The sequence below is a fragment of the Papio anubis genome, chromosome 5 (assembly GCF_008728515.1).
Source record: "Papio anubis isolate 15944 chromosome 5, Panubis1.0, whole genome shotgun sequence".
NCBI lineage: Eukaryota > Metazoa > Chordata > Mammalia > Primates > Cercopithecidae > Papio > Papio anubis.
Genome location: NC_044980.1, coordinates 101,907,798 through 101,935,341, shown reverse-complemented (window position 1 = coordinate 101,935,341; position 27,544 = coordinate 101,907,798). Strand labels below are relative to the sequence as shown.

The 27,544-nt window shown below is 33.3% G+C and overlaps 1 protein-coding gene across 1 annotated transcript in view; it reads right to left on the bottom strand.

Moving 5' to 3' along the window:
• Window positions 1-27,544, bottom strand: part of FER (FER tyrosine kinase) — a 448,142-nt gene that overhangs the window by 129,460 nt on the left and 291,138 nt on the right. Inside the window, 3 exon segments of the mRNA XM_017960295.3 lie at window positions 15,876-15,970; window positions 19,206-19,321; window positions 26,502-26,558. Of these exon segments, the coding sequence (XP_017815784.3) occupies window positions 15,876-15,970; window positions 19,206-19,321; window positions 26,502-26,558 (268 nt within the window).

Below are 27,544 nucleotides of genomic sequence, written 5' to 3'. Positions count from 1 at the left end.
TTCATAAAGGCTATGTGCTAAAGTTCAAAAGTTCCTTAAATTCACAAACTCTTTACTATACACAGTTTTCCCCATTAGATATTTACATAATGGTGAGATATAAACAACACAAAATAAAGACATGCTAAGGTGCAGATACTGGCCCCTTAGCTAGGATCAATTATGGTATAAATGATTCACAGCTTAACACCAGTCTCAGGGCTCATCTTATCCTTAAATAAATTATGACGGACTATATGGCACAAGCTATGAGGATAGAGATAGTCATCAATGCTCTGACCACTGGACAAATTCAAAGTGTTTGAGTCCTGTTAGAAGCTGAGATTGGACAGTGTAGCTCCTCAAGTATCTCAAATAATCAGATGTATCATGGATTTAGCAGAACATAAACTATTGTTTTGTAACTATCTTCCAATATAACATAACCCAATAAAAGACATAGATCTATTAATTAAAACAACTAACTGTGTGCACTAGGTTGAATACTGTGCCCCCGAAATTCATGTCTACCTGGGACTTCAGAATATTACATTATTTGGGAATAAGATTTTTGCAGATGTAATTACTTATTATGTGGTCATATTAGGGTGGGTCCTTAAACCAATGACGTCTTTATAAAACAAAGAAAAGAGAGATTTGAATATAGAGACACAAAGACACACAGAGGGAAGAAGGCTATGTGACTGCAGACACAGAAACTGAATGATGTATGTGCAAATTAAGAAACACCAAGGATTGCTGGGAACTGCCAGAAGCTAGGAAGAGGCAGGAATAAATTATTCCTCAGAGCTTTTGGCAGGAGCATGGCCCTGGTAACACCTTGATTTTGAACTTTCTAACTTCCAGAATTGTGGGAGAATAAATTTCTGTTGTTTTAAATCACACAGTTTGTGATATTGTTACTTCAGTCCTAGCAAATCTCATCTTCAAGCAGATTTCATTATAGACCTTATATTTCCTTTGAGTCTGATAGCTGGATGTGGAAAGAGAAACACAGCTTTAACCCACTAGCACTAAAAAACTGAATTAAAGGGAAACACGACATCCCTGGCCTACTGCTTTTTCTGGGATCACTTGATTAAGGCATATGATTTCATTTATTTTTTGTTGTAACAACAACAGAAAATACCACACAATCTGAGTTTTCAAAGTCCTGGGAACAAATCCAGAGGAATTAATGACTCTGAAAAATATCAGGTTGGTGCAGAAGTAGTCGCGGTTGTTGCCAATAAAAGTTTTTATCATTACTTTTCATGGCAACAACTGCGATTACTTCTGCACCAACCTAACACGTTAGATAAGACTACCTTTTGAAATACATGCCAACTCACATCATTTACAGTTTTCATTCACTAGCATAGAATAGAAAGAAATTTATTTTCTGTTATGTTTTTAATTGCACTCAGGCAGCAAAGGAAAAATCAAGCCTGCTTGAAAGCAGAAATGTCATAAGGGTAAATCTTTTCTTAAAAGATCTAATTAGTTATATCTAAATTATTTATATCAAATAGTACAATGTATATACAATCTTGGTCTTATTTATATGAGAAAAATGTGAACCTAAAATACCTTTCTGATTTATATTTCTGTATGAAGAATTAGGTTCGTAACATAACTCACACTCAAATTAGATATCCACCAAGACGATCGTCCAAAAATGCCATATCACTAGCAAATATTTAGGAAGAAAAACTCCCTCATGAGGGCAGAATTATATAAACATTGCCATGTAAAGCTTTTCACAGTTAAAGGCTTTTTTCCAGTTTCTCTACTCATTAATTTGTTGCTTAATAAGAATGTTAGTTAAAAATTTCTGGACATACGACGTCCAGAATGTCGATTATATATGCTTTCTAAAATTATTTTGCATTATCAATGAAACATAATAAAAATTCCCTGTGTCCTCTTCTCATATACTACTTTTTTGAATTGGAACAAGGAAAAAAACCCAAAATTTTGTTAGCTTTTTAAAGATAAGACTGTATACTGTTATAGACTGATTTGTGGGAACACTATATCTTAAAAGGAATTGTCTGATTCTAGGATCTTTGTATATTTTCAAGCATAATAGGAACAACACATGAAAAAGATGATATATATACAGATAAAATTACAAGGCATTTATTTGTCACTATAAAATGGTTTCCTCAAATGATGCAGGTTTCTATCACCAGTGATGTTATGTGGATATGATGTACCTACTGATATGATATAATGAGAAGGGCATTTTGCCTGTGTGGTATTTTTCCAAAATCCATAAGGTCAGTCTAACTATGAAGAGAAAAAATTCAGACAAACTTCGATTAGCAAAACATTTTCATGGACATCTAGCTAATATTCTTCAAGACTGTCAAGATGATGAAAAACAAGGATAGACTGAGAAACTCTCATAGACTAGAGGAGACTGAGGAGATATGACAACTAAATGCAACATAATGCCTTCTATTGTAACCTGGAAGTGAAAGAGGGCATTATAGAAAAACGAGTAAAATTTAATTATAGTGTAATATTTGGCTTAAGAAACGTTTTTACTGATATTCTCATTAATAGAATACAGACATACATAAATTTGGAACAGTCACAATTATAGAAAATACAATATAGAATTCATGGTATATATTATCCATAGCAAAGCTGCCACATGATAGATACTTAATATGTACCTGTTGGTTGAAAGATGGATGAATCATTTATTTTTTTTAAATGTCTATTTGCAGCAAAAGATACATGAAATAATCATGTTTGTATTATAAAACAACTGCATTAATTATAATCAAACTATCTCTATTCCATTGCAAATAATCCTGAAATGTTTCTGAATTATGTTATTTGCATTTCTAAATTTGTCCTTTTTTCTAAATAATATAGAAAAGGCTTATCTATATTGTGACTTATTTTTAACAGTATAGATCTTCTCTACTTTCTTTTCCCAAGTATTGAGTCTAAATTATACCGACTAGAGTCAAGAGTTAAATTCTTTTTCTACAATTTAACAACAGGTCCACCTTGTAATTCACTTAACCACTCAATGCATATTTTTCCATCTGTAAAATGGCATACAGTAAGTGTTATATTATTATGGAGCTACTGTTATTATCTTGCTCATCACAGGGAACACCTAAATTTCATAGGTTTTTCTTTCATTAGTATTTCCAAAGTTGATTATCTTCTAAGGAAAGGTAGGTATACGCATCACCAAACATGGTGATGTTTAAAATATTCCCTTTCAAAATATACTGTTCCCTCAAATCAGTCTGTAAGGGTATCATTCCCCAACATATTATACTGAACTGGATAGATCTTAAGTCTAAAAACATGTGGCATGTCTGTTCTTTCATTTATATGACCAAGTGAAATATGTTTTTATCTCCTTTTCTCTCAATGTTTTTAATAATATTTTCCCAGCTTTATTTAAAAGCTATTTCTGGACTTACAGGGACATATGGTTGCGGAGATGAAAAAAAAAATCAACCTTTATTATTAAAAAGGTTATCATGTAATAATTACCCCCAAAAAGGCACATAAATGGACTGCCAATGAGTTTGATTTACACTTAACAAGGAGAACAGGCAAATCTCAACTTTTAAGATCACTACTGTAAAAACTGATAAAAGTACAATCTTAGAATTGTTCCATAGTCTAAACTTATGTGTGACTGTAGATTATATAAAACAATTTCATTGTCCATTCAACACTAAGAATTACAAACCTATAACAAATGAAGTAAAACAGACCAAATATTTTACTCATCATCCATTACATTAAGGTTTTTATTTCCTTAGCCACTTAAACAGAAAAAAAAAATTATATGGCTCATCCTTCTGAAGTAAATAACACAGGGATGTCAATGCTGAATTGGAAATAGAAGGACATTTTAAACAATCTTTGACATTAACATCTTTTCTTCTTTTGACAACAACCTTGTCATTTTCTCTGGAATACTACCAGAACCCATCCTCACTAGGACTCAAAAGCTACTCTTCATATCACAATCATTTTCCACCTCAACTATTAAAATTAAACTCTTCATAAATCTATCTTCAATATACTCAGGGAGTGGAGACAATGCACCCAACTTATTTTATCATTTAACCCTGTCTTACATACTCTGGTTTCCTATGTGTCTCAGCACATTTCAGAAATGTTTCTTCTATTCATTCTTATCCATCTCTGACAGTTTTTAAACTCTCTAAAGATCTCTTGTCCTCTCAGCCACCTATTAACTATCCACATGTTGTCTAACTTTGATTTGTCTATCTCTTACTATCTCTGAGTTTGTGATTTTGCTTAGCCAAACTGCCTTCCAAACTCTTGCCTATTACAAACAACCTTTTTTTTTTTTTTTAATATCTCACCTCAGAAACACATTCCTTTCTATATTTATGGCTGACTTTTATAACATGTTTGGTCTACTGAAAGCTGCTGTATTATGTTTGTATGATTTTTCCTTAGAATATAAAGGTTTAATATTTGCAAATATCAAGAAAAAGTTTACTGATCTATACATTAATAACATTCTTTCTCTGAAAATTTTTTTTATAATAGTCTAGAAGGAAGAGAAAAAAAATTAAAGGCCTCAGATTCATTTTTTAATTAGTTAACATTTGGACTAAACAGTCTAAGCCAAAATGGGCGACGACTACTGCTGTGAAAATACTGAGTTTTCCAAAGACTGGATATCATTTATTCTGAAATATTTAGGCATTACAAGAACATGATAGCTCACTGAACTGAAAATCCAATCTTTACATAATGTTATTTCTCAGCTCAGATTAATTTACCAGCAGGTAATATTTACTAAGAACTCAGAATGAGTTAAGAACTGAGCCACACTCTTTATATATACTATTTCATTTAACCCTTTGAGCATTATATTCTTTCCCCATTATATAAGTAAAAATGTTGAGGCTTAAAGAGATCAAGTAGCATGCTTAAAGTCACACAGATGATAGTAGAGCAATAATTTAAAATCATATATGGTTCCAAAGCCACAGTGGTCATGTTTAGACAGGCGAAAGTCACCCCCAGGTATAACAGCATCTAAATAAGAATTACAGTGCATTTTGTACTCCACTGAGCATTTCTTTTTATAAGTGTTAAACTGGGTAATAACAGAGCAACACAAATGATGACTGAATAGACCTAAATGCTTTGGGAGCAGGTATGTTTCCCACTGGGCTTTCTCAGTTTTCTAAAGAAATTCTGACTCCACAATCGAGTACTCTGGAATACAGTAAATTTGGTTTGAGGGGAAATTATACAGAGGGATCAGAAAAAAAAACCTTCTGATATTCTTATTCATAGAGAGTAAAATTCCTTCTATGATCACGGCTCAATATGGGGTTTACTTGAGTATTTGTAAACTCATCTCCTATACATACCTGCTTTTATATAAAATATTATAAAGGCTTCTGGAAGCACAGGCTCCACCGGGAGCCACTATCTTTTCTAGAAATCTCTTAAGTTCAAATCAAATGCTGCCTGAACTGTGGATCTAGAGGTATAAATTTTTGGGAATGTTCATGAATCTTTCCTATACCGTATCTATTTAGATATTCAAGAGAGTAGAATTTAACTCAAAATATATATCTACAAGAAAGAAAACATAGATGTACAAAATTTTGACTGAAGCACTCTGTATTACTATAGTAGCAGATGATCAGAAAACACAATTATCAAGGAGGCACAGATACTACTGAGCCATTGAAAGAATAAATTAAATCTACACATACTGATGTAAATAACTCCAAGATATTTTATCAAATAAAAAAAAAGAGGGTAGAACAGTGTACAAGCTATCATTCATGATAAAAAAGATGTATATGCATATATGTCTCCATTTGCATAAAAAAGCCCTGGAAGTATAAAAACAAAACTAAACAAACAAAAATAACAACAATAAAAATCCCACAAAAAGTAAGAGTAGCTATCTCCAAGAAGAGAAACTAAGGAGAACAGGGGTCATGGACAGAAAGATGGTTTTGGTGTCCCCTATGTAATCTCTGAAAACTGAAAACAACAACAACAACAAGAGCAGCAACAACAACAAACCAGTCACTCCACTCCCTAACACACGATTGACTGTACGGCAAATAAAATCCGATTGCTTACCCTGACCTGTAAGGTCCTACCTTTCCAATCTTATGTCAGTCTCTCTAAGGCTCACTGAGCCGCAGTCACTCTAACCTTCTGTTCCCCAAACACAAAAGCCTTTTCCCACCACAGGTTTTTGCATTTGCTATTATCTGAGCCTTTTCCTAGCCCTCTGCAAAGGTTATTTTTATCTTTCAGATCTTAACACAAATGTCACCTCCAGATGATGTTTCCTAAGGCCGCTAAAACAAATCAGGTTCCACCTGCTACAATCTCTCTGATCACTTTTTTTCATATCAAATTTGAAATAAATTTGTGATTGTTAAACATATGTTTCTCCCATTACACTGTGATTTCTTTGAGAAAAGAGATCACTGATGTGTTTTTCACTAGTGTATTTTGTATGGAACAAAGCTGGTGCTCAATAAGTATTTAACAAATAGTGTAATTAATCCAAATCTCATAATAACATGTTTATAAAGAACAGAAAGTCTTAAGGAAAAACAAATGTATTTCTAAGTTTCAGTCACTTAAATACAGGATGACACATTTGTTTCCAACAAAAAATAAATTAATCATTGCATCTCCTGGGTTTATTTTTATCAGAACTGATGGGTTTCAACTATTTTTGAAATAATAAAGCTCCATCAAATTATAGCCTCATTAGTTTAGAAATTCTACTTAAGTTAAAAATAATTTAGAAGTATAAATTTGATTCTTAAAAATAAATAATTTCAATGATATAATATTTATAAATTTTGTGCTATGTAATTACCTATGTACAAAATCTTTTATTTTAAAAAAGCACATAAAAAGATGTAAAAAATTGTAAAACAATAGATATTTGAGTCTCTCATCCTGTTCAACAAATGGCAAGAAATCATGATAGGTGTTAACTATAGAAAGGGTTTATTTCTTAATTTATAGCAGCCAAGATAGAAAATACAGAGATTCAAACACTTGCTGGTAGCAGGTATCATCTTATGAGACAAGACTTCATTTTGAAGTCTTCATCAATGATCTGCTAAAGGCTCCTCATACTAACACAGACAAACACAGAAGAAGAAGGTCTTAAAAAAACAGATTCTAACCTGAAAATATTTAATATATGTAATCTCTTACAATAAAAAGTTAAAGACACTATAGAAAGTCACCTCTTTAATCACCCTCACTTTGCTGTATAAAAGCTTTCATTTTGAATGTGGATATTGTCAAATGTGATCATGTTTTCTCAAGTTTGACCCAGAAGAATTTAGGCAAATTTACTTTTTCAAACAAAGGTTACATTTTGTAGGCATATTTATTAGGCTCTCAATCATATTATCTCTGGAATTGAAATACACACCTATAAATAGGTACCAATGACAATCTAGTTTTACAGAAAAGGACAAATGAAAGCAAATAAAGAATTAAAAAGTTCCAAATATACAAAACTTTGTTACGACAGTTTGTAATATTACTTTTACATCTCACTGACGAGGCTATACAATGCTTAATATAATATGCAATCCTTCAAAATGAATTTGTGAACCCCTGGGCTCAATGCTCTACCCTCCTTAGGCTCCCAAAGTGCTAGGATTACAGGATGAGCCACCAAGCCCAGCTGATTTACCTTCCTTAATATTAATGCATAAGGTTCATTGCTTCCACAAACTTGAGAAGAGTCCAGATATATTTTATCGTCATCATTTCTGAATACAGAGGCTAACTTATAATTAAAAAGGGATAAAATTTACAAATAAAAGAGTGGCATTACAATACCTTTGGCTAATGCTGACAAGATCATGGCTTTTATTTGGTTTCTACATAATAGATTCTGAATACGGTACATCAGTGCAAGCAGGAAAAAATAAAACAATATTCACTTTTAACTTAGATTCAATAAATTTTTTTTAAAATTTTGATTCAAATGATTTTCAGTTGTCTTTTAATCTTGGAAAAACAGTATTGGCTCCAAAGTGTTTTAATGAAATTATAGCTTGCCTTATAATTCTGATAAAACAAAAATTTCATACTGATACACACTGTTAGATTCATATATATTGGATAGGTTATTGGTAAAAACCTACTTGTAAAAACAAGCCATTTTACGTAAAATGTGGTTTTTATTTCACTTGAGTTCACCAGTTATACCAGTCCTGCTCATATCTCTAACATTTGCATCAAATATAAGTAGACTGCCAATAAAGTACATTTTCTTATTTAAAATATTACATTAACCTTTGTTCATCTTTTGGAATTTTAAGACTTTTCCATGTATAGTAACAAAAATATATAAATGATCACCTACAAAGCCAAAAGTGAAACTCACAGTACCTTTAAAGAAATGTTCATTCATAACTCCTACACTTTCAATTGTGAAGGAACTTCAAATACCAGAAAGTCATTTAAAAAACAGAATCTAAGAGCAAGAGTGGTTCAGAACATGCTTTGTCCCGCTCACCACGCCACTTGCCTCTTTGCTGAAGGTACTTACTCATAGGTATAAATGCCATCAGAAGCTCAGAACGTAAAAAGCATATGAGTAATAGTACTCAGACATACATAACGCATCTATCGCTCAAATGCACCATGAAAACTTAATGTTTCTTAGAACATATCAACATTTCCTCATTAATAGAAAAAAATCCCTTGGCACTCTTTAAAACCACTCAAAGAAGTGACACAGTAATAGTTATAGATATTTTTCCTTTACAGGAGTGATCCTATTAACTGAAATAGTTATATTTTTATTTCATTTCTTATATTCTTCTTCTGGGAATATAATATTCTTCTTCTGGGTTAATGTCTTTATCATTTAGCTCAACCTCTGGGAACGAATATATACTACTAGAATAGATGCCTACTAAAAAAAGAGTGGCCTACTAAGAGGGTATACCTAAAATACAATAGGAAAAAACGGTCAATACCACACTTGTGGGATGCCAATAGGTTACCAACTTATGTCATATGTAAATTAAATAAAGTAACTCCAATTTACAAGGACATTAGTGACTTTAGTATCTGCAGGAATAGCCAGTTTAAACTATTCCATCTGTATTTGCTTTGGGATATTAAGTAGTAAGTGAAATACTAACGTAATCAAAGGTATCACTGGGGTCAGAAAGAAATAACAATTTAAAGTTGCTATCTTTCTAAACGTTGTTTTGAAAACACGTATTATGCATGATGTAAAACGACAACCAAGAGCACAATATTTTGACTTTTGGTAATGTAATACTCCTGAATTATAAAATAAAAATGGTAATGTCTAGATTTAGATAATATCAGTTAACATAAGAAAGAAAAAAGTACTCATTTCTCCCAAATTGAAACTTACTGTGCGCTAATTTATAACTGCACGCATTTAGGCTCATATCAAAGTTGTTTTAAAGGAATATTCTACCATCATCTTCAAACAACACAAAATAATAAACTCCACAGTATTGGGTTTTCTTTAGTAATCTGTTTGCAACGTTAAAAAATTCAGCCACTGAGTTGCTATATCTTAAAATTTTTTCAATGAAATATTAATTAGAGAATTACTATGTTGTTCTTTTAATCGGCCTCAAAACTGATTACTGTGAAGTAAAATTGTAATATAATTGGCAATGGGTTAAACTATGTTAGGAAAGGTACCAGTTCAGACTTTGAGGACTCTTTTAGTGAGTACAAGCCAGGAGTCACATTCCTTAATCCTTTGTTGGCACAATTTATCCTTTCTACATTTATCAAGAGTGAAAGACACAAATGCCAGGCAAGTACCCAGACTCCAAATGCTGGGATTTGTTACCAAAGCAGCTGAAACTGTCATTGCCAGTTAACTACCATAGTAACCTTCCATAGCTGTGAAGTCACATAACTGAAACTGCCTGTTAAAATCATGTGACCATATAAAATTTCACAGTAAATGGGAAGGGTGAAATGTTTATTTTTTAAAACAATTTAACTTTTTGGCAAAAATTACTGAAATGTACTATAGAAATTACGAATGAAAATGAAAAATTCAAAGAAAAGGAATTTTGAAATTGTAAGATTTATATGTAAAACTTAAAGACATTTATGAGAACTATATATAATCATGTCTAGATTTCTAAGCCTAAAATAAACTGAATCAACTCAATTACTTTTTTTAAACCATAAATAAGATGTCATGTTACAGAGGTGAGAAAAATTTTGACAACATCTTAAGTCTGGTGAAAACTCTTCAGAAAAATTTCAAAGTCATAAGTCATTTTAAAATTAAGATGAGTTTGAGGATTGCCAAGGGCCATGCGTCTGTGTGAACTGAGCAATGTACCAGATAATTTAACATTTAATTACTTCCAGGAAGTTCTGAACTTAAAAAGAACATTCAGGTCAAAACGAAGGGGGTAGTTACTAATCCCTAGTGAAAGACAAAGTTGAGATTGATATCTTTTTTCAGGTTTTCTAAAATTAATCAGCTTTACCCAGGTAAGCACAGGCATTATTGTACCTGAAGGTTAAGGTGCTAAGTTTCCTATTCATCATGGTATCTTATTGCAGTCTTAATTTTTTTTTTTTTTTTTTAAACAATGTTTCGCTCTCTTGTGGCACATTGGTTGTATGTGACTTTTTTTTTTTTTTTTTTTTTTTTGAGACAAGGTTTCCCTCTATTGTGGCACATCTGTTGTGATCAGTGGCACGATCACAGCTCATTGCAGACTCAACCTCCCTGCATAAATGATACTTCCATCTCAGCCTCCTGAGTAGCTGGGACTACAGGCACACGTCACCATATCTGGTTAATTAAAAAAAAAAAAAATTCACAGAGACAGGATCTCACTACGTTACCCAGGCAATCTGAACTCCTGGATCTGGCAATCCTCCTGCCTCAGCCTCCCAAAGTGCTGGGATTATAAGTGTCAGCCACTGCATCCAGCCTCTTCTGCCCATCTTTAAACTGAGTTATTTGCTTTTCTACTATTGAGTTGTATGAGTTCTTTATACATTTTGGATAGTAACCCCTTATCAGGTATATGATTTGCAAGTAGTTTTTGCAATCTGTAGGTTGCTGTTTCATTGTACTGATTGTTTCCTTTGCTGTGCAGAAGCTTTTCAGTTTAATATAGTCCTATTTATTTTTGCTTTTGTGGCCTGAGCTTTTGCTGTAATATCCAAAACATCATCACCAAGGCCAGTGTCCCAGAGTTTTCCCCCATGTTCTCTTCTAGGAGTTTCATACTTTCTGGTTTTATTTTAGGTCTTTCATCCAATTTGAGATGATTTTTGTGTATGGTATAAATAAGGATCCCATTTCATTCTTTTGCATGTGAAAATGCAGTTTTCCCAGCACTACCTGTCAGACAGACTATCCTTTCCCCTTTGTGCCTTCTTGTCAAAAATTAGTTGGCTGTGTATGTTTGGATTTATTTCTGAGTCAAGACTTATTATAAAGCTACTGTCATCAAGACATTGTGGTATTGGCATGGAGACAAAAGGACTGAGAGAAAAGAATAGAGTTCAAAAATAAAGTCACATGTAAGTATGGAAAAATGAATTTTATATGAAGGTAAAAAGTTAAGTCAAGAGAGAAAGAAGAGTCATTTAAAACAAGTGGTGCTGGAACAACTGGATATCTACATGCCAAAAATATAAACTTCTAACCATTTCTCACACCATATACAAAAATTAACTTGAAATGGGTCCTACACTCAACTATAAATTTTAAAACGTTAAAACTTCTAAAAGTAAAATTAAGAAAAAAACTTTTTAAAAAAATTTCGTTGAACTTGGGTTCAATGAAGTTTTCTTAGATATACCATCAAAAGTATGATCCATAAAAGAAAAAAATAGATAAATTAAACTTTATCAAAATAAAGATGTTTTTCAAAAGACACTGTTAAGAGAATGAAAAGACAAGACATAGACTGAGAGAAAAAGGATTTGTATCCAGAATATGTAAAGAACCAAGACTCAATTGTAAGAAACCAATCAACCCAGTTTTTAAAATAGGCAAATGATTTGGACACTTGACCAATGAAGATATACAAACGTCGAATAAGCACATGAAAACATGAAGGACATTATTATTCAGTGGGAAAGGGCAAATTAAAATAACAGTAAGGTATAGAAGTATTAGAAAGACTAACAACTAACCAGGCCAAATAAGTGCTGACGAGGATGTGGAGGAACTGAAACTATCACAGACTGCTGTTGAGAATGTAAACTAGAACAAAAACTTTAGAAAGTAATTTGGTAGTTTCTTAAAAAAATTTAACATGCAAATGCCATATGATCCATTCATTCCACTGCTAGGCAGTTTCCCCAGAGAATGAGAGCATTTGTCCAGATGAAGCTTGTACAGTAATGTTTATAGCAACTTCCTTTAGAATAGCCCCAAACTGGAAATCATCCAAAAGTCTATCAACAGCTGAACAGATAAACTGCAGTATATTCATTAAATAGAACTCCACTCAGCAATAAAAAGAATGACCTATTGATACACATTACAATATGGATTAATCTTAAAATAATTATACTTAGTGAAAAAAAGTGCTTACTGTATGATTCCATTTTTTAAGAGTTCTGAGAAATGCTCATAGTGACAGAAAGCGGCTTAGTGGTTGGCTGTGACAGGGTAGTAAAAGGTAGAAAAAGGAATTACAAAGAGGCATGAGAAAACTTGGGTGCTATAGATTTGTTCAAAACATGTATCTGCCACAATGAGCTTGATAGCCTCCATTACTTGTTTTTGTTTGTTGTTGTTGTTGTTTTTTTTTTTTTTTTGACAGAGTCTCATTCTTTCACTGAGGCTGGAGTGCAGTGACATGATCTTGGCTCACTGCAACCTTTACCTTCCGGGTTCCAGCAATTCTCCTCCCTCAGCCTCCCAAGTAGCTGGGATTACAAGCATGCACTACCACACTTGGCTAATTTTATTTTCAGTAGAGATGGGGTTTCACTATGTTGGCCAGGCTGGTCCCGAATGCCTGAACTCATGATCCAACCCCACTGGCCTCCCAAAGTGCTAGGATTACAGGAGTGAGCCACTGTTCCCAGCCGCCTCCATTACTTTTCTGATGAGACTTGTGACATTAATAAATGTGTGATATTACATAATGAGTTATATCATTATTTGAAATATCTGCATGACTTGGTGATCTGATATTTTTCGAATGACTGAAGCATAATATTATAAAATCATGCACGGGTAAAAGATGCATTCAAACTGCAAGATCAACGAATGAACTTAATGTAACTGAGTATGAAAAGTTCACCAGTAAGGTTTGAGATTGCACATTGCAAACAGCCTTTAGGAGAATTTAGCAAAATCTACTATGGTAGGTAGAATTTGAATATGGTCTCCCAAAGATGTCCTACTCTAATACCTGGATCCCTATGAGTATAAGTACTACTCGTAATATGTTCTGTCATGTACAGTTGACCTTAAAATAAGATTACCCAGGTGTGCCTGATCTAATCATACAAGCCCTTTTAAAAGTAGAGAGTATTCTTTACCTAGTAACATAAGAGAAAGTTAGAAAAATTCAAAACACTTGAAGGATTTAGCAGGCCCATGCTGGCTTTGAAGATAGAAAGACCATGTGAAAAGGAATGTAGGCAACCTCAAGGAGCTAAGAGATGCCCCTGGCAGACAGCAGGCAAAGAAATGGGAACTTTAGATGTATAGCTGCAAGGAACACGATTCTGCCAGCAACTGAATGAGTCTGGCAGCAGATTCTTCCCCAGAGTCTCCAGATAACAGCTCAGCCTGACATCCTGATTTTGGCTTTGTAAGACCCTGAGCAGAGAACACAGTCAAGGCTGCCAGGACTTCTAACCTACAGACCCTGTCAGGTAAAAAAATGGGTGTCACTTTAAGCCCTCAGATTGTGATAATTACTTATGGAGAAATCAAAAGCTAATACATTTACGTAAATCAAAATAAGAAACTCGGATCCAACAATCTCACTACTGAATTTTTACCTATAGATACACTTCCAAATGATTCTTACAGTTAGTCCAAGGATATTCATTGAACACTTTGTAAAAACAAATAATAAAAATGACCAAAGTATCCACAAATAAAGTTGTGGTTGAATAAATTATGTAAATCCACAAAATGGAATATTCTGTAGCCATTACCAGAAAAAGGTAGAATTGTATAGATAACTGTAAAACAGTAAAACCATCACACATTATAGTAATAAGAAAAAAAAAAAAGCAAGATCTGAAATACTGTTGGAGTATAATTTGTTTCATAATTAAATTTAAAGCATCTGCATTAAACATTTTTCTGGAAAAAAAATTTTAAAACTGTAAGCAGCAATTTGAGAGAGACTGAGTGGAAGGTTTCATTTTCAATTTTCTACCTTTCATTATATTTTCAATTTTCTAATGAAGTTTATTATTCTTATTCATTTAAAAAATATAAACAGAGGTTACTAGTCAGAGTCTAGATAAACACTTGCTTGGCTCCTGTACAAAACTATCTTCTTTTGTTTTATTTAATTTGGACTTGCCATCTGGAATTTGCATCTATGGTCCTTTAACAATTACAGTAAGACAAAAATCACCTTTCCTTAAGTCCGTCCCACCTCCCAAATCTAAGTTTTTCAGTGGCATTCCTTATTATTCAGGGGCTTCATTTGCACACATGTAAATGTTAGTATGTATTTATAATATTTACACATTTAAACCATTAAAACATACAATGTACCTAACACAGACAATGCCATCCTGATGAGGATAAAGATGATAATGAGCTAGGTATTCTGCAGTTACATGGTAATATTGAGAAATATTTCAATAGCAAGCAAAGTAGTATAACAAAACAGGACCAATAATTACAAATCATGAAAAATTAATTTCTGTAAGCAGAAATTAATGAGCTATCTACAATATGTTTACATATTTTAATTAAAATTAGAAATGTTTTTCATATTTCTTTAAATTTCTCCTAAAATGAGTAAATAATTTTTAAAAGTAAAGCAAATTCCTTTCACTTATTAAATACTCTATTTGTAAAGCTTATGAGATCAAATTTTACTTCTGATTGCATTTTCTACAACAGGACGTTGGACAATGAAAAAAACTTTAAAACATACTATTAATATAGCACTTCAAAGTTTTCTCTGTCAAAAGTTGTTAACATAAAGGTGTTGAAAGTCACCAGAAATAAATACCAAGACATATTCATAGACTGATCACCTTTTTGTTTGTCCACATATGAAAGAAGTTCATAATTCAAAAGTGAGTCAAAGCATTGCGAGATTATTACATATGACCATCAAAAAAGAGGTTGTGCAGGGTGCTGTGGCTTATGTCTATAATCCCAGCACTTTGGGAGGCCAAGGCAGGAGAATCACATGACCCCAGAGTTCAAGACCAGCCTGAGCAACATAGTGAGACTCCATTTCTACAAAAAAATTATTAAAAATTAATTCAAACATTTAGAAGAGAGGTTGTGTGGAGATGTACTTGGAAAATGATATACAATGAACTAAATATAAGATAGTACTGTCACTGTTATAAAGTCTAAGTACACTATCTTTTTCTAGTGTTTTGCACATAAAGATTATATATAACTGAATTTCATATGTAACTATATTCTAATAATAAATCTGTCTTTTTAAAAAAGCAGTTGACATTTTCTAGAAAACAGCAAAGTGTTACAGCCTATAAAAATACTGACTATAGGTACAGACTCTTTTGTTATCTGGAAATGTTAGACAAAATCCTTGGAAACTTTACAAGGAGAAATCAAAGAGACTGAACATATAAAAACAATAAAACATGACATTAAAATGTCATCATGCAAAATTATCAGATCACATTACCTGAAACCAGTTCCATAATGATGTAGACAGGCTGTCTTTGTGTGCAAACTCCTATAAGTTTGACAATATTGGGATGATCATATTGCTTGAGAATTCTAGATGAGATGAAAATATAAGAATAGTTATCATTTGAATAATAAAGCATTAATTTGTGATCACACATAGTGTTTACAACTAGAATACTCTTGAATCATAATTCAATTTTTAAAATTTTGGTATGACCCCAAATTATGATAAATTAGATGTATACAAATGAGTAAAGTCTTCCCTCAGTATCTGTAGGAGATTGGTTCCAGGACCCCCGTACATACTGAAATTTATGCATGTTCAAGTCTCTTACACAAAATGGTGCAATATTTGCATATAACCTACATGCATCCTCTCACATATTTTAAACCATTTCCAGATTATTTATAAGACCTAATATAATGTAAACGTTATATAAATAGTTGTTATACTGTATGGTTTATGGAATAATAAGAAAAAAATTCTGTACATGTTCAGTACAGATGCAATCATCAACTTTTTTCCCCCTAATATTTTTGTTCTGTGGCTCATCAAATCCACAGATACAGAACCCATGGACACAGAGGCCCAACCATACTGGTACATATTGGCAACATAATATGGATGCAAATGAGTCAATTATCCTTAATTAAATATTCTTTTAAAAATTATTATCTACTCTGAATGATTAACAACCATGTTAAATAGAAATGAACTAGTTAATCTAAAACATGTACAACTCCCTTCAAATTATAATATCTGGTTTTAGCCACTACCACAAAAGTATAGCTGAAAAGTATTAGTGGGCCAAAAATTGTGAGCTGCTGGGGCAGCATACATATATTTATTTTTAACACACATACTTGATTTTAAAATACAGAAAATAAGAAATCATTTTATACTGGTAAATGCTACATTTCATTGGATTTTGTAATAGTTAAATACTTTCTTGATCAGGATCAATTTCAAAATGGTAGAAACAAAAGTTCTGAGAAAGTTGGCAAATGGATAATTGAATAATAGAGTTCCAACAGAGACTTCAGCTGAAGCAGAGTTGACTTTGGATAAGGGCAAAATTTCATCAGTGGGCTATGAAAGTAGGATAGACTTGAAACCATGTCCCTAAAGAGTTAAGAAAAAAATCGCAACACAGTAATGACTAACAAAAATTCTTGAGTTTGCAGGATAGCACATAAAAAAAGAAACAACTTGCTCTATCACTGAAACTCCCGTTGTTTATAAAAGAACTGCTGAAATTGGTTAGAAGAAATAGGGCTAACTGGCATCTATGCAGGAAGAAGCTTGCTAACATCACGGCCTGAATTTCTAGTACATAGTTTAGACTAACTCCCCCTGGTTTTGCACATATGAACCACGAGATTGCATGAAGAGATAACCGTGTGTGGCCAAGGACTTTCCAGGCCTCCCATTTCCCCTTCCACTAATCACTTAGTAATTTCAGAATCTACCCCCTCAACCTTTTATAATAAAAATATTGCTCTGAAATCATTAACAGTTGATGTTTAACGGTAAGTTTTTCTTTTCTCAAAGACCTGGTGTCACGGTATTGGCTTCTAGCAAATTGGGCAGTGAGCCCCTTCTACTTGATAATGCAATCACCTATAGAACTCCAAACATGAGCTAAAAATAAACTAAATTCCCTCAGATGCCTGTCTGTCCCAATTATTTCTATTACCAAATCTTATTCTTTATTATCTTATCGACATAGTTATAAATTCACTCATATTTGAAAATTGCTGTATCCTTTCCTAAGAGAACGAAAAAGGTAACTTTGGAGAAAGACAAAAAATTTATGCATGTATTGTACATGTACAACTAAAGCAAGGAGAGCCATAAAAATGTTTTAGACAATATAAAAAGATAGAAATGAAAAGACAGACTGGGAAGAATTCTAAAGGAAATATTCTGCCAATAACTTTGGCCTTGCAACTTCTACTAGAAATTTAAAAGAAAGGTTTAATGATGTCTGACTTTAATACTTTAATTTCACAGGTTAGAAACTGTCTAAGAAATTTGCACAATACAGCATGAACTCAGATAATATTAAATATCTAAATATATACTTCTAGTGTATACTAGAGGACACTTGGAAGTTTGCATGAATGTAAGTTTCATTTTTAACATAAAACTATAATTTCACCTTAAAAGAAGAAATTAAACTCTGCAACAAAAAAAGTTAGAAAGCAAGAAATTTAAATATTTTTGAAAACATGTGAGGCAGTCTTTTACCTTAATACTTATGAACAACTGTAAAATAACGAGGCTGTAAATTTCAGTTGTGTTCACATGCCTTTTAATTCATCATAATTTCTTTTCTGACTTGCCAACAAGTCATGAAAAAGGTTTACTGCTTTACTCTGCAGATAACATTTCATAAATGCATCCAACTACTTTAGCCATTGCCATTATTCATTTTTAGATGATGAATTAGTATATATATTAGTATATAAACATGGCTCTATGCCATGTAACTTATGAATAGTTCTCTTGTTGCCATGGCAATATTCTCCCATTGCACTTTCCTTTTAATACACAAAAACATATGGATCCATGTATCCTCTTCCTTTCCGATCCATCCATCCATCCATCCATCTGTCCATCAATTCATCCATTTCCCACCCACATGTCCATCCAGGTTACTCTTTCCAAAGTGGCTTCTGGAAAGATGCATTTGTTTTGTGTTTTGTTATATATACTCAATTTTACCACTAACAGAAGAGTTTTAAGTATGTGCAACATAGGTAGCAGGTATTATTTTCTATTATTTAGCTAATAATAGAAAAAAAAAAGAGAATCAATCATCTTAGAAGATTAGAAACAAAAAAATATGCAAACTTTAGAACAAATGCCAGATACTGAGGTGAAGAAATCTGAGGTTCTCAGAAATGAAACCTAACGGCTGAGAAAACAGAACCAAGCAGTACTATCTAAGGACAGTAGGACAGATTTAATTATCTACTTAAACGTATATGTAAGCTGTACAGTTCATGTACATAATATAGTTAATTTTTTATAATAAGCACAGTATTGCATATATACATATACGTATATGTATGTGTGATGAAAGCAAAATAATGTAACATTTTAAGAACTTGAATAATACTGCTTTTTAACACTTGGTTTGACTATGATTGCTGAATTGATCTGCAGACTATTACAAAAGGATAGACTTTTGGATTCCACATTGTAAAAGTGCTTACCCCTACTATTTCAGTAAATCACAATTTAAGATGCCTTCAAACCTACATTTTAATAAATCATTTACATAACAAATACATATTTTGATTAATTTAAATAACTCACTTGGCTTCTTGTAAAAATTTTATTTTCAATTCCTGAGGAAGATCTTCTTTACATGTTTTAACAGCAACAGAAGTTTTATCCTTTAATGTGCCCTTATATACTTCACCAAAATTTCCCTGAAAATAGAAATATATTCATTGTCTGGGGTAAATGACAGCATGTAAATCTTCACCAAATACAAGCAAAGGTACCAAGGAGGAGGAAGGTGCTTACCTACATGTCAGTATCACCTGATATTAACTAATTTCTATCAGACATAAGAACTTCTAACTTTACTCTATGGCTAGGACATATTTTGGTATAAAATGCCTGATTTGGCTGGGCACGGTGGCTGACTCCTGTAATCCTAGCACTTTGGGAGGCCGAGGCGGGCAGATCACAAGGTCAGGAGATCGAGACCATCCTTGCTAACACAGTGAAACCCCATATCTACAAAAAAAATACAAAAAAATTAGCTGAGTGTGGTGGCGGTGCCTGTAGTCCAAGCTACTTGGGAGGTTGAGGCAGGAGAATGGCATGAACCCGGGAGGCAGGGCTCGTAGTGAGCGGAGACTGCACCACTGCACTACAGCCTATGCAACACAGTGAGACTCTGTCTCCAAAAAAAAAAAGAAAGCTTGATTTATGGTGCATTTATTTTAGAAGAGAAGAAATTTTGAAATCTATTTTTAAAAATTAAATTCAAAACATTACAGAGAAGAAAAATAAGGCTAACACACTAGCACAACAGCTATTCTTGAATATTCTCTTAGGTTTTTTTACACTGCATATGTATTTTTTACATAGCTATAATCATACAATGCAAACTTTTTTTTTTTTTTGAGACAGAGGCTTACTCTGTCACCAGGCTGGAGTGCAGCGGCACAGTCTCAGCTCACTACAACCTCCGCCTCCCAGGTTGAAGCGATTCTCCTGCCTCAGCCTCCCGAGTAGCTGGGACTACAGGCGTGCACCACTATGTCCAGCTAATTTTTGTATTTTTAGTAGAGACAAGATTTCAGCATATTGGCCAGGACGGTCTCGATCTCTTGACCTCGTGATCTGCCCGCCTCGGCCTCCCAAACTGCTGGGATTACAGGCATGAGCCACCGTGCCCAGCATATGCAAACATTTTATAATAAACTTTAATGCTATTGTTGAGCAAGAAGTAACTAAACTAGAAGTCTGCTATACTTACTGAGTTTTTAGAGCACTAAGATGAATGTAACTCTTAATGTTTAAAATTTATACCTTGAACTATTGCTTATTAATAAATTATTAAAATACTTTAAAATATTTTTAACAAGTCATATTCAATTTTTACTATATAATAGTCAACTCAAATATTTATAAAACAATGGTAAATCATGTTTTCATAAAAATAAACATACTTAAACAGTAAACATCCATGATAAATTTAAAAAAGGAAAATTTGAGCTTCGCATCTCTGTTATTCTCAAGAGATTGTCTTTTACCCACAATTGTCAGATTATTTATTACATCAGAGGTAGAGAGAAGATATTATTAATTTACATAGTTACTGCTGGGCCTCCACTTACCTAAAGCACTTACAATTCAGCTTGTCTAAAACTTACTGTTCTATTAATCAAAAGATTTTTCCTGGCTATATTACTTTTTTCAGTTACTAGAACCATCATTTGCCTTGTAAGCATTCAGACTCTACCTCCATAATACTTTTTGTCTTATCCCTTGCATCTCAGAAAGGTTACACTGATTCACGATCTCAATTCTGTTACCTAAGCTGATCTCATCTTCAGTCCCTCACCTCTCCAAACCACCTAGAACAGCACTGCCAGATTAATCTTTCCAGAGAAAACTTTGATTATACTACTGCTTTGCTCAATATCCATCCTTCAATTACTATCACTTTCTTGGCCTCTATATAGCTCCATATTATAACCCCCAACTGTTATATGTGTTCTGAACTCAAATACATAGTGATCCCTAAATACGTGTCATGCCTTTTCTACATTTTTCGCTCTGTGGAAAACTCCCACCTCCAATCAGAAGCTGATACCTCATCTTTAAGTCCATTTCTTATGCCCCTCGTTCATGAAGACTTTCTTGATTTTCCCAAAATTATGTCTCCTGTCCCTGAATACACATCTCCCCATTGCCCTTTGTGTCTTTCTAATGGTTTCTGCCCTATTTTAAGAGGTACTGGCATGTACTAGGCATTTGAAAAATTTAAACATTAATTTAGCAACCATTATCCAGAGAACGTCAACTCTATCAATGGTGGTCAGGGGGACAATCTTCAGACACTGAGAAACGACTATGCTTTCCCAGACCACCTCTTCTCTATCCAAAGAGGTGAGGAGGAAGCCCAGGACACTCATCACTCTGTATCACTGAATCATTCAACGCAAACCTTTGCTTTAAAGGGGAGGTGGGGGGCTGAATATGAGATCAGCTTAGGTGACAGAATTGAGATCCTGAATCAGGTTAACCTTTCTAAGATGCAAAGGGTGAGACGAAAAGTCATGAAGCATGACTTCATCTCTGCTGCTGCCCTCCAGTCCCTGAGGACAAATCTTATGCCCCTTGACTGTGTTTACATCAGTCAATGTAAGATGACCGTGGTCCTAGGTTAATCTTCATCTCTCCCTCTCCAGCCCCCTCAGATTCAGCATACTTCTATTTGATCCTCCTTTCTCATCTATCCCCAACTTGCATAATGCCTTCTGGAATTCATGGTCCATCATCCTCAAAATTATATTTTTAATCTATTCTTTGATCATTTCCTTTAACTTCCTGTTCTAACAAAATAATGGCTCTTATTAGAGAAGACCCAAATGGTGGATGAACTTCCTTTTGCCATCTAAACTTAAGTGATGACTTATTTTTCCCACATATAATCCTACCATTGCCCTGCAGATAGAACACAGTGTTCTATTACCTACTTATTACTGGTTTTACCATTATCTCTCCCACATTCCTGAAACTCTCAGCTTTGAAAATTTGTCACTCAATCATATTACCCACTATTCCTCACTCCAGCTGTCATTTACTGAATTTGAAAACATTTTGTTTATTGACAATTTGAGCCCTTGGGTAACTGTCAGTCTACCCAGTGTCCTAATACTTTGTAATTTCAATAGACATTTAAAGGTCCTTCCAACAATTCAAACTTTCAGTTTCTTGATCATCTCTCCTCCAATTATCTTGCACTCCAATCTATTTTCTAGGGTCATATCTTAAACTGTGCCATACCTATAATGCAAATGCTCTATAACATCTATCTGATTTGTCTCATCTTCTGGTTGGCTTCGATCTTTCTAGCTTACTTCCTCTTCTTTTTGGAATACTTATCCAGACTTCAAAACTCCTTTGACTTCATAGGAACTGACAGTCTTTAGGTTCTATCAATTTTTACATCATTCTCTTATTATATTCTCCTCCTCCTGTATTCCACCTTAAATTCCATGGTCAATAATTACAACTGCCTTCCCATACACTCTCAATTTATTTGCTCTTCTGTTAATCTGTAAAACTCCCTTGGCAAATCTACAAGTCTGATTAAATCCAAAACTCTTCCTACTCTGCAACTATAAAGCTAATATGGCTGGAGAAAAACCATAATCATGCTGACTGATTTAACTTTAAATTCATGAACACAAACCCTTAGGGGGCCCTTAACGTACTCAATAATCATATTATATTTTTTTAGATCACTCACACTCCCCATTTTCTGGATGACTGCTTCTCTTCTATTCTCTTCTCAAATTTCCTATCCTCATTCTTTGCTGATGCTTTTGCTTCCTACTTCATTTCAAGAATCGAAGCAATGTAAAGAGAACTTTGGGCTCTTGTTGCTCTACTGACCCACCTACCAATCTTCCTCGCTGTTATAAAAAGTGAACTACTGTTTCTATTAAAGTCAATCCTTCATTGTGAACTAAATTGCATCCCCTCTTACCTACTCAAGGATGACGCTGTAGCAATTTCTCTCTCTCTCTCTTAAATGAATTTTCACTAGATCATTCCCAACTGCAAACTAGTATGCTATTATTTTTCTCAAGTTAAACAATAACAATTACAAAGCACAAATCATTCTCTTGAAACTATCACCCCACATCTCTGATTTCTTTTGCAGCAAAACTTTAAGGAATTACATCTTTGCTACCTCTAATCCTCTCCTCCCGTTCTTCTCAAATCCATTCCAAATTGGCTTTCACCTAAAGCATCCCAAGGAAACTGCTCAGCCAAGTCACCAGTGATCTTCTCATTGCTAAATCCCATCTCGTTTGGCTTTTCAGCATCATCTGACACAACTGATCACTCTCTTCCTTGGTATATACTTTCTCCTGTTGTCTTCCAAGGCATCATATCTCCTGGTTTTCTGCCTTCCTACTTGGCTGCTCTTTTCAACCTCCTTTGGGGATTGCTTCTCTTATTTCCACCTCTTAATGTTCCAGTGAGCAAGGCTCAATCCTTGATCTTCTTCTCTTCTTCATCTAGACTCACTCCATTGTTGAATTCATCTAATTGTATTAAGTACCAGCTATATACTAACAACTACCAGATTTGTACTTTTGACTCAGACCTCTTTTCTCTAACTCCAGACTTGATACCCAATAGTTTCCATCATGCCCACTTGGAAGTCTAATAGAAAAACTCAATACATCCAAAACTGAACATCTTTTCTCGTTCCCTGAAATCTTTTACACTTAGGACTGAAATCTTTCTCTAATACCCCACATACAGAGTCCATCAGGATATTCAATTGATTCAATTTCAAAAATACCTCCAGAACTCACTACTTCATACCACCTCAATTGCTATTGTCTTAATCTAGCATCATCTTTTAGTCAGGTAAGTTCAACTGCCTCCTAACCTTTCCAAGTTGTCAGCCTATTTTCACAACTCCCAGAATAACTTTTAAAAAAAGATCATGCCATTCCTCCTCTCAAAATTGCCCACCAGCTCACCATTTCATTCATAATCAAAGCCAAAGTAATTATAATGACTTACAAGGTCAATGTAATTTATACCCTCATCACCTTACAGACTTCTTCTCCTATCACATTCACCTTGCTTACTGTTAAAACCAAAATGCCTCCCTTGTTCTTCAAACAAAGTTTGCATTGGCTGTTTACTCTGCATAGATCCTTCTCCCCTCAGATGTCCATGTTGCTAAATTTTCCTACCTCCTTCAAATCTTTATTCAAAAGTAAACATAAGATAATAAGGTTTATCTGGATTTCCTACTAAAAACAGCAACTACAACTAGTAACGCTTCCAATCCCTCTATATTTTTCACAGGACTTAGCACCCTCTAACATTACAAAATTTACCTATTTATTATGCTTATTGTTTATCTTCTCCTCCTAGAGAGATTATTAAGCTCCATAAGAGAAAGGATTTCTGGCTACTTGTTCAATGATACTGTAAAATGTGCCCAGAAAAGTGCCTTGCACATAGTAGGCATTCAAAAAACACTGGATGACTGAATATTTATTGAATACCAACTATCGACTATAGCTGCACCTGATACTGTATATCAAGTACAGTCTACTAAAAATACAGTGCTGAATACAAAAAAACCTCAGCATTCCTGCCATTATCTTATATTACAACTTAACTCCAAAGTCTCTAACGACAGGAACCATGGCTAATTGTCTTAATTAGCCATGCACTCTTAAGCAGTATACTGTAAATGATTATTTAAAATAGGCAGTGAAAAATATTAAATAACCATTTTCTTGTACTTAAAAATACTGGATGAAATTAAGCTACACATTGCCTCAAAGTCACAGTCTTTTATTTAAAATAAATTCATTGAGACTGACATATTACTTGTTGTTGAGAAAATAATTATTCTTTGAAATAGTCTAAGGAGACAAATTCCTCCTAATACTTTATAGCATAAACTAAACACAAAAATAGAAATATTTCTCTTTAACTAAAAATATTTTTTCCATAGTACTAAAAAGTCTGTCCTTCTCAACATATTCTGCCTTTATTTCAGTAAATGCTTTAGTTTCACAATTTATTATTTAACTGTATCATGGAAATTAATCTTTGTAATATTTTTTGTTCTAGTCACTGCTACTGAGTTACTTAGAGCAAGGGAAAGAAGAAATATTTCCTTAAGGATGAGGAAAGAAATCCAGAGGAAATAACATATGAGTCACGGCTTTTAGCTTGAAGTTCTTTAGAATTTACTTACTAAATATGCCAATAAAAATCTGCTTTCCAATAACAATCTGATGCTTCCATTTGGGAAAGGTATTTTAAAATAATACATGATAAGAATCCTGCAAACTACATTATTTCAACAGACATTTACTTTCTCAGAACTTTTTTAAAAATAGGGGAAAACAGTCAATTCATCAAGTTTACATTTGAATTAAAAAATTAATGAATAATCATTTCTTTATCTAAAATGTTGAGCCTTAATTAAGTTCAGTACTGATCACTCATATGTACATTAGCTTTTCCTAAATATATATTTTATACTGTTTTTTGTATCACGCCATGAAGATAAACTGAATTTGTATTTTTATATATTAACAGAAACATCACTAATTAAGTCATTGACAAAAAAGTGAGTACTTATTCACTGGAACTCAATTATAAATAAACTATTATTAATACATTTTCAAATAGTCCATTTGGTTAATTCTCAAGTATCCGCCATTATTGTTAAATAACATATACTTGACTATGGCCTATGAGTTCAAAGAAACTTCTAACTATGTTGGAAGAAAAGGGACTTTTATTATATATAGTTGCTTTTTCTGATTAATAGAACTAGTTATAAAATTAATATTTATATTGAAACAAGTATCTTGTCCACATTTTTAGATTCAGATATGCCCAGTGTTCCAGCATTGTTACACACTGTAATTCTATATACAATCCTGAAATCCCAAGAGGCTGTATGCCATTTTTTTTCCTGAACTATCACATGTAACCAGAAACAAAAAGAACAAGACTTTTGGGTATTTATTTAAACTTTTATTATCTCACTGTTTCTTTTCAAATCTCAGTTCACTAGTTTTGAGTTTACTGCATACTGAAATAAAATCATTATGATTTTTAGTCCTTCCAGGGGAAAACACACACATAATATTCTTAAAAGTTAAGAATCATCCTTAAACCTTTCAAAGACTTTCACACATCTATTTCAGTGAGCATCACAATATTGATAACAGATACAGTATTGCATTCTAGTTAATGTGTAATGTGCCTCGCAGCAATATAAGAAAAGCTTTGAAGAAAATGAAAAAATCTGCAGTCTTCAGAATCAATATAGAGACTTCTAGTTATTTAGCTCAGTTGATTACATACCTTGCCCAGTAATTCTCCCAATGTGACATCTTCATGACTGAGAATCCATTTCTTGTCCTACAGCAAAGAATAAGAACTGTTGTTTAGTACAAGCAAGGGTACGTTTCTTGAAGTTGCATTTGAGCCACTGGAAAATAGACCTAAAGGGATATTTCATTCAGACCATTCAATCAACAGCACACTAAGAAGTTATAACCTCAAGATGCTGTAAAACAGATTTAAGAAACGATACTACACAATAGGATATTAAATCTACATTACAGCCAAATTCCATCAGAAATCTCAGCCTTTGAAATGATAGTATCCCTGTAATTAGAACACAGCATGCACTTTCCACCAACCATAAAGTTTATGTTATGCTATTATTTGTCATTTCAAAAAGCTGTCATAAGGCCATGAGGGAGTTTGATTTTACAATACAAAATTTTCAGTTCTCATTTAATCTTAGAAATTATTTTTCTACTCAAATCATATTACTAATAGCTAATTTTTCCACATATAAATGGGCCATGAATTACAGCTGTCTCTGACACTTCATATAGTCCTATATCTTTCCCAGGTAATTTCCTGTGGTATAATAAAGCAACAAACACCAATTACAGTATCACTAGGGTGCATACGGCCAGTGATGCAAACATATCGTTGGAAGACAGCATCCCATTACCTGATCTCAAGAACCGATTACTAGAGGATATTTTATCATGTAAAAAAGCTCAACTATGAAACCCCACAATACCACAATGTAAGAAAAAATATGTTTTTTAATGGAGGAAGGAAAAAGGGAAAAAGTAAGAGAAAAGGAGGGGAGGAATGAAAAGGAAAGAAAGAGAGGAAGGGAACAAAAAAAGGAGGGGAGTAGGAAGGAAGAGGTGGAGGAGGAAGAGTATCCTGGGTGATATATTTTATTTATGAGTTAGGTTTCTTATTAATGTTAGAGTGTAGTTTTCTCCTCATTACAAAGATATATTGAAATGTAATTATGATCTATGAGTTGTAACAAGTAATCAGACATCTTGAAGTAAAAAATTCATCCTAACTATGAC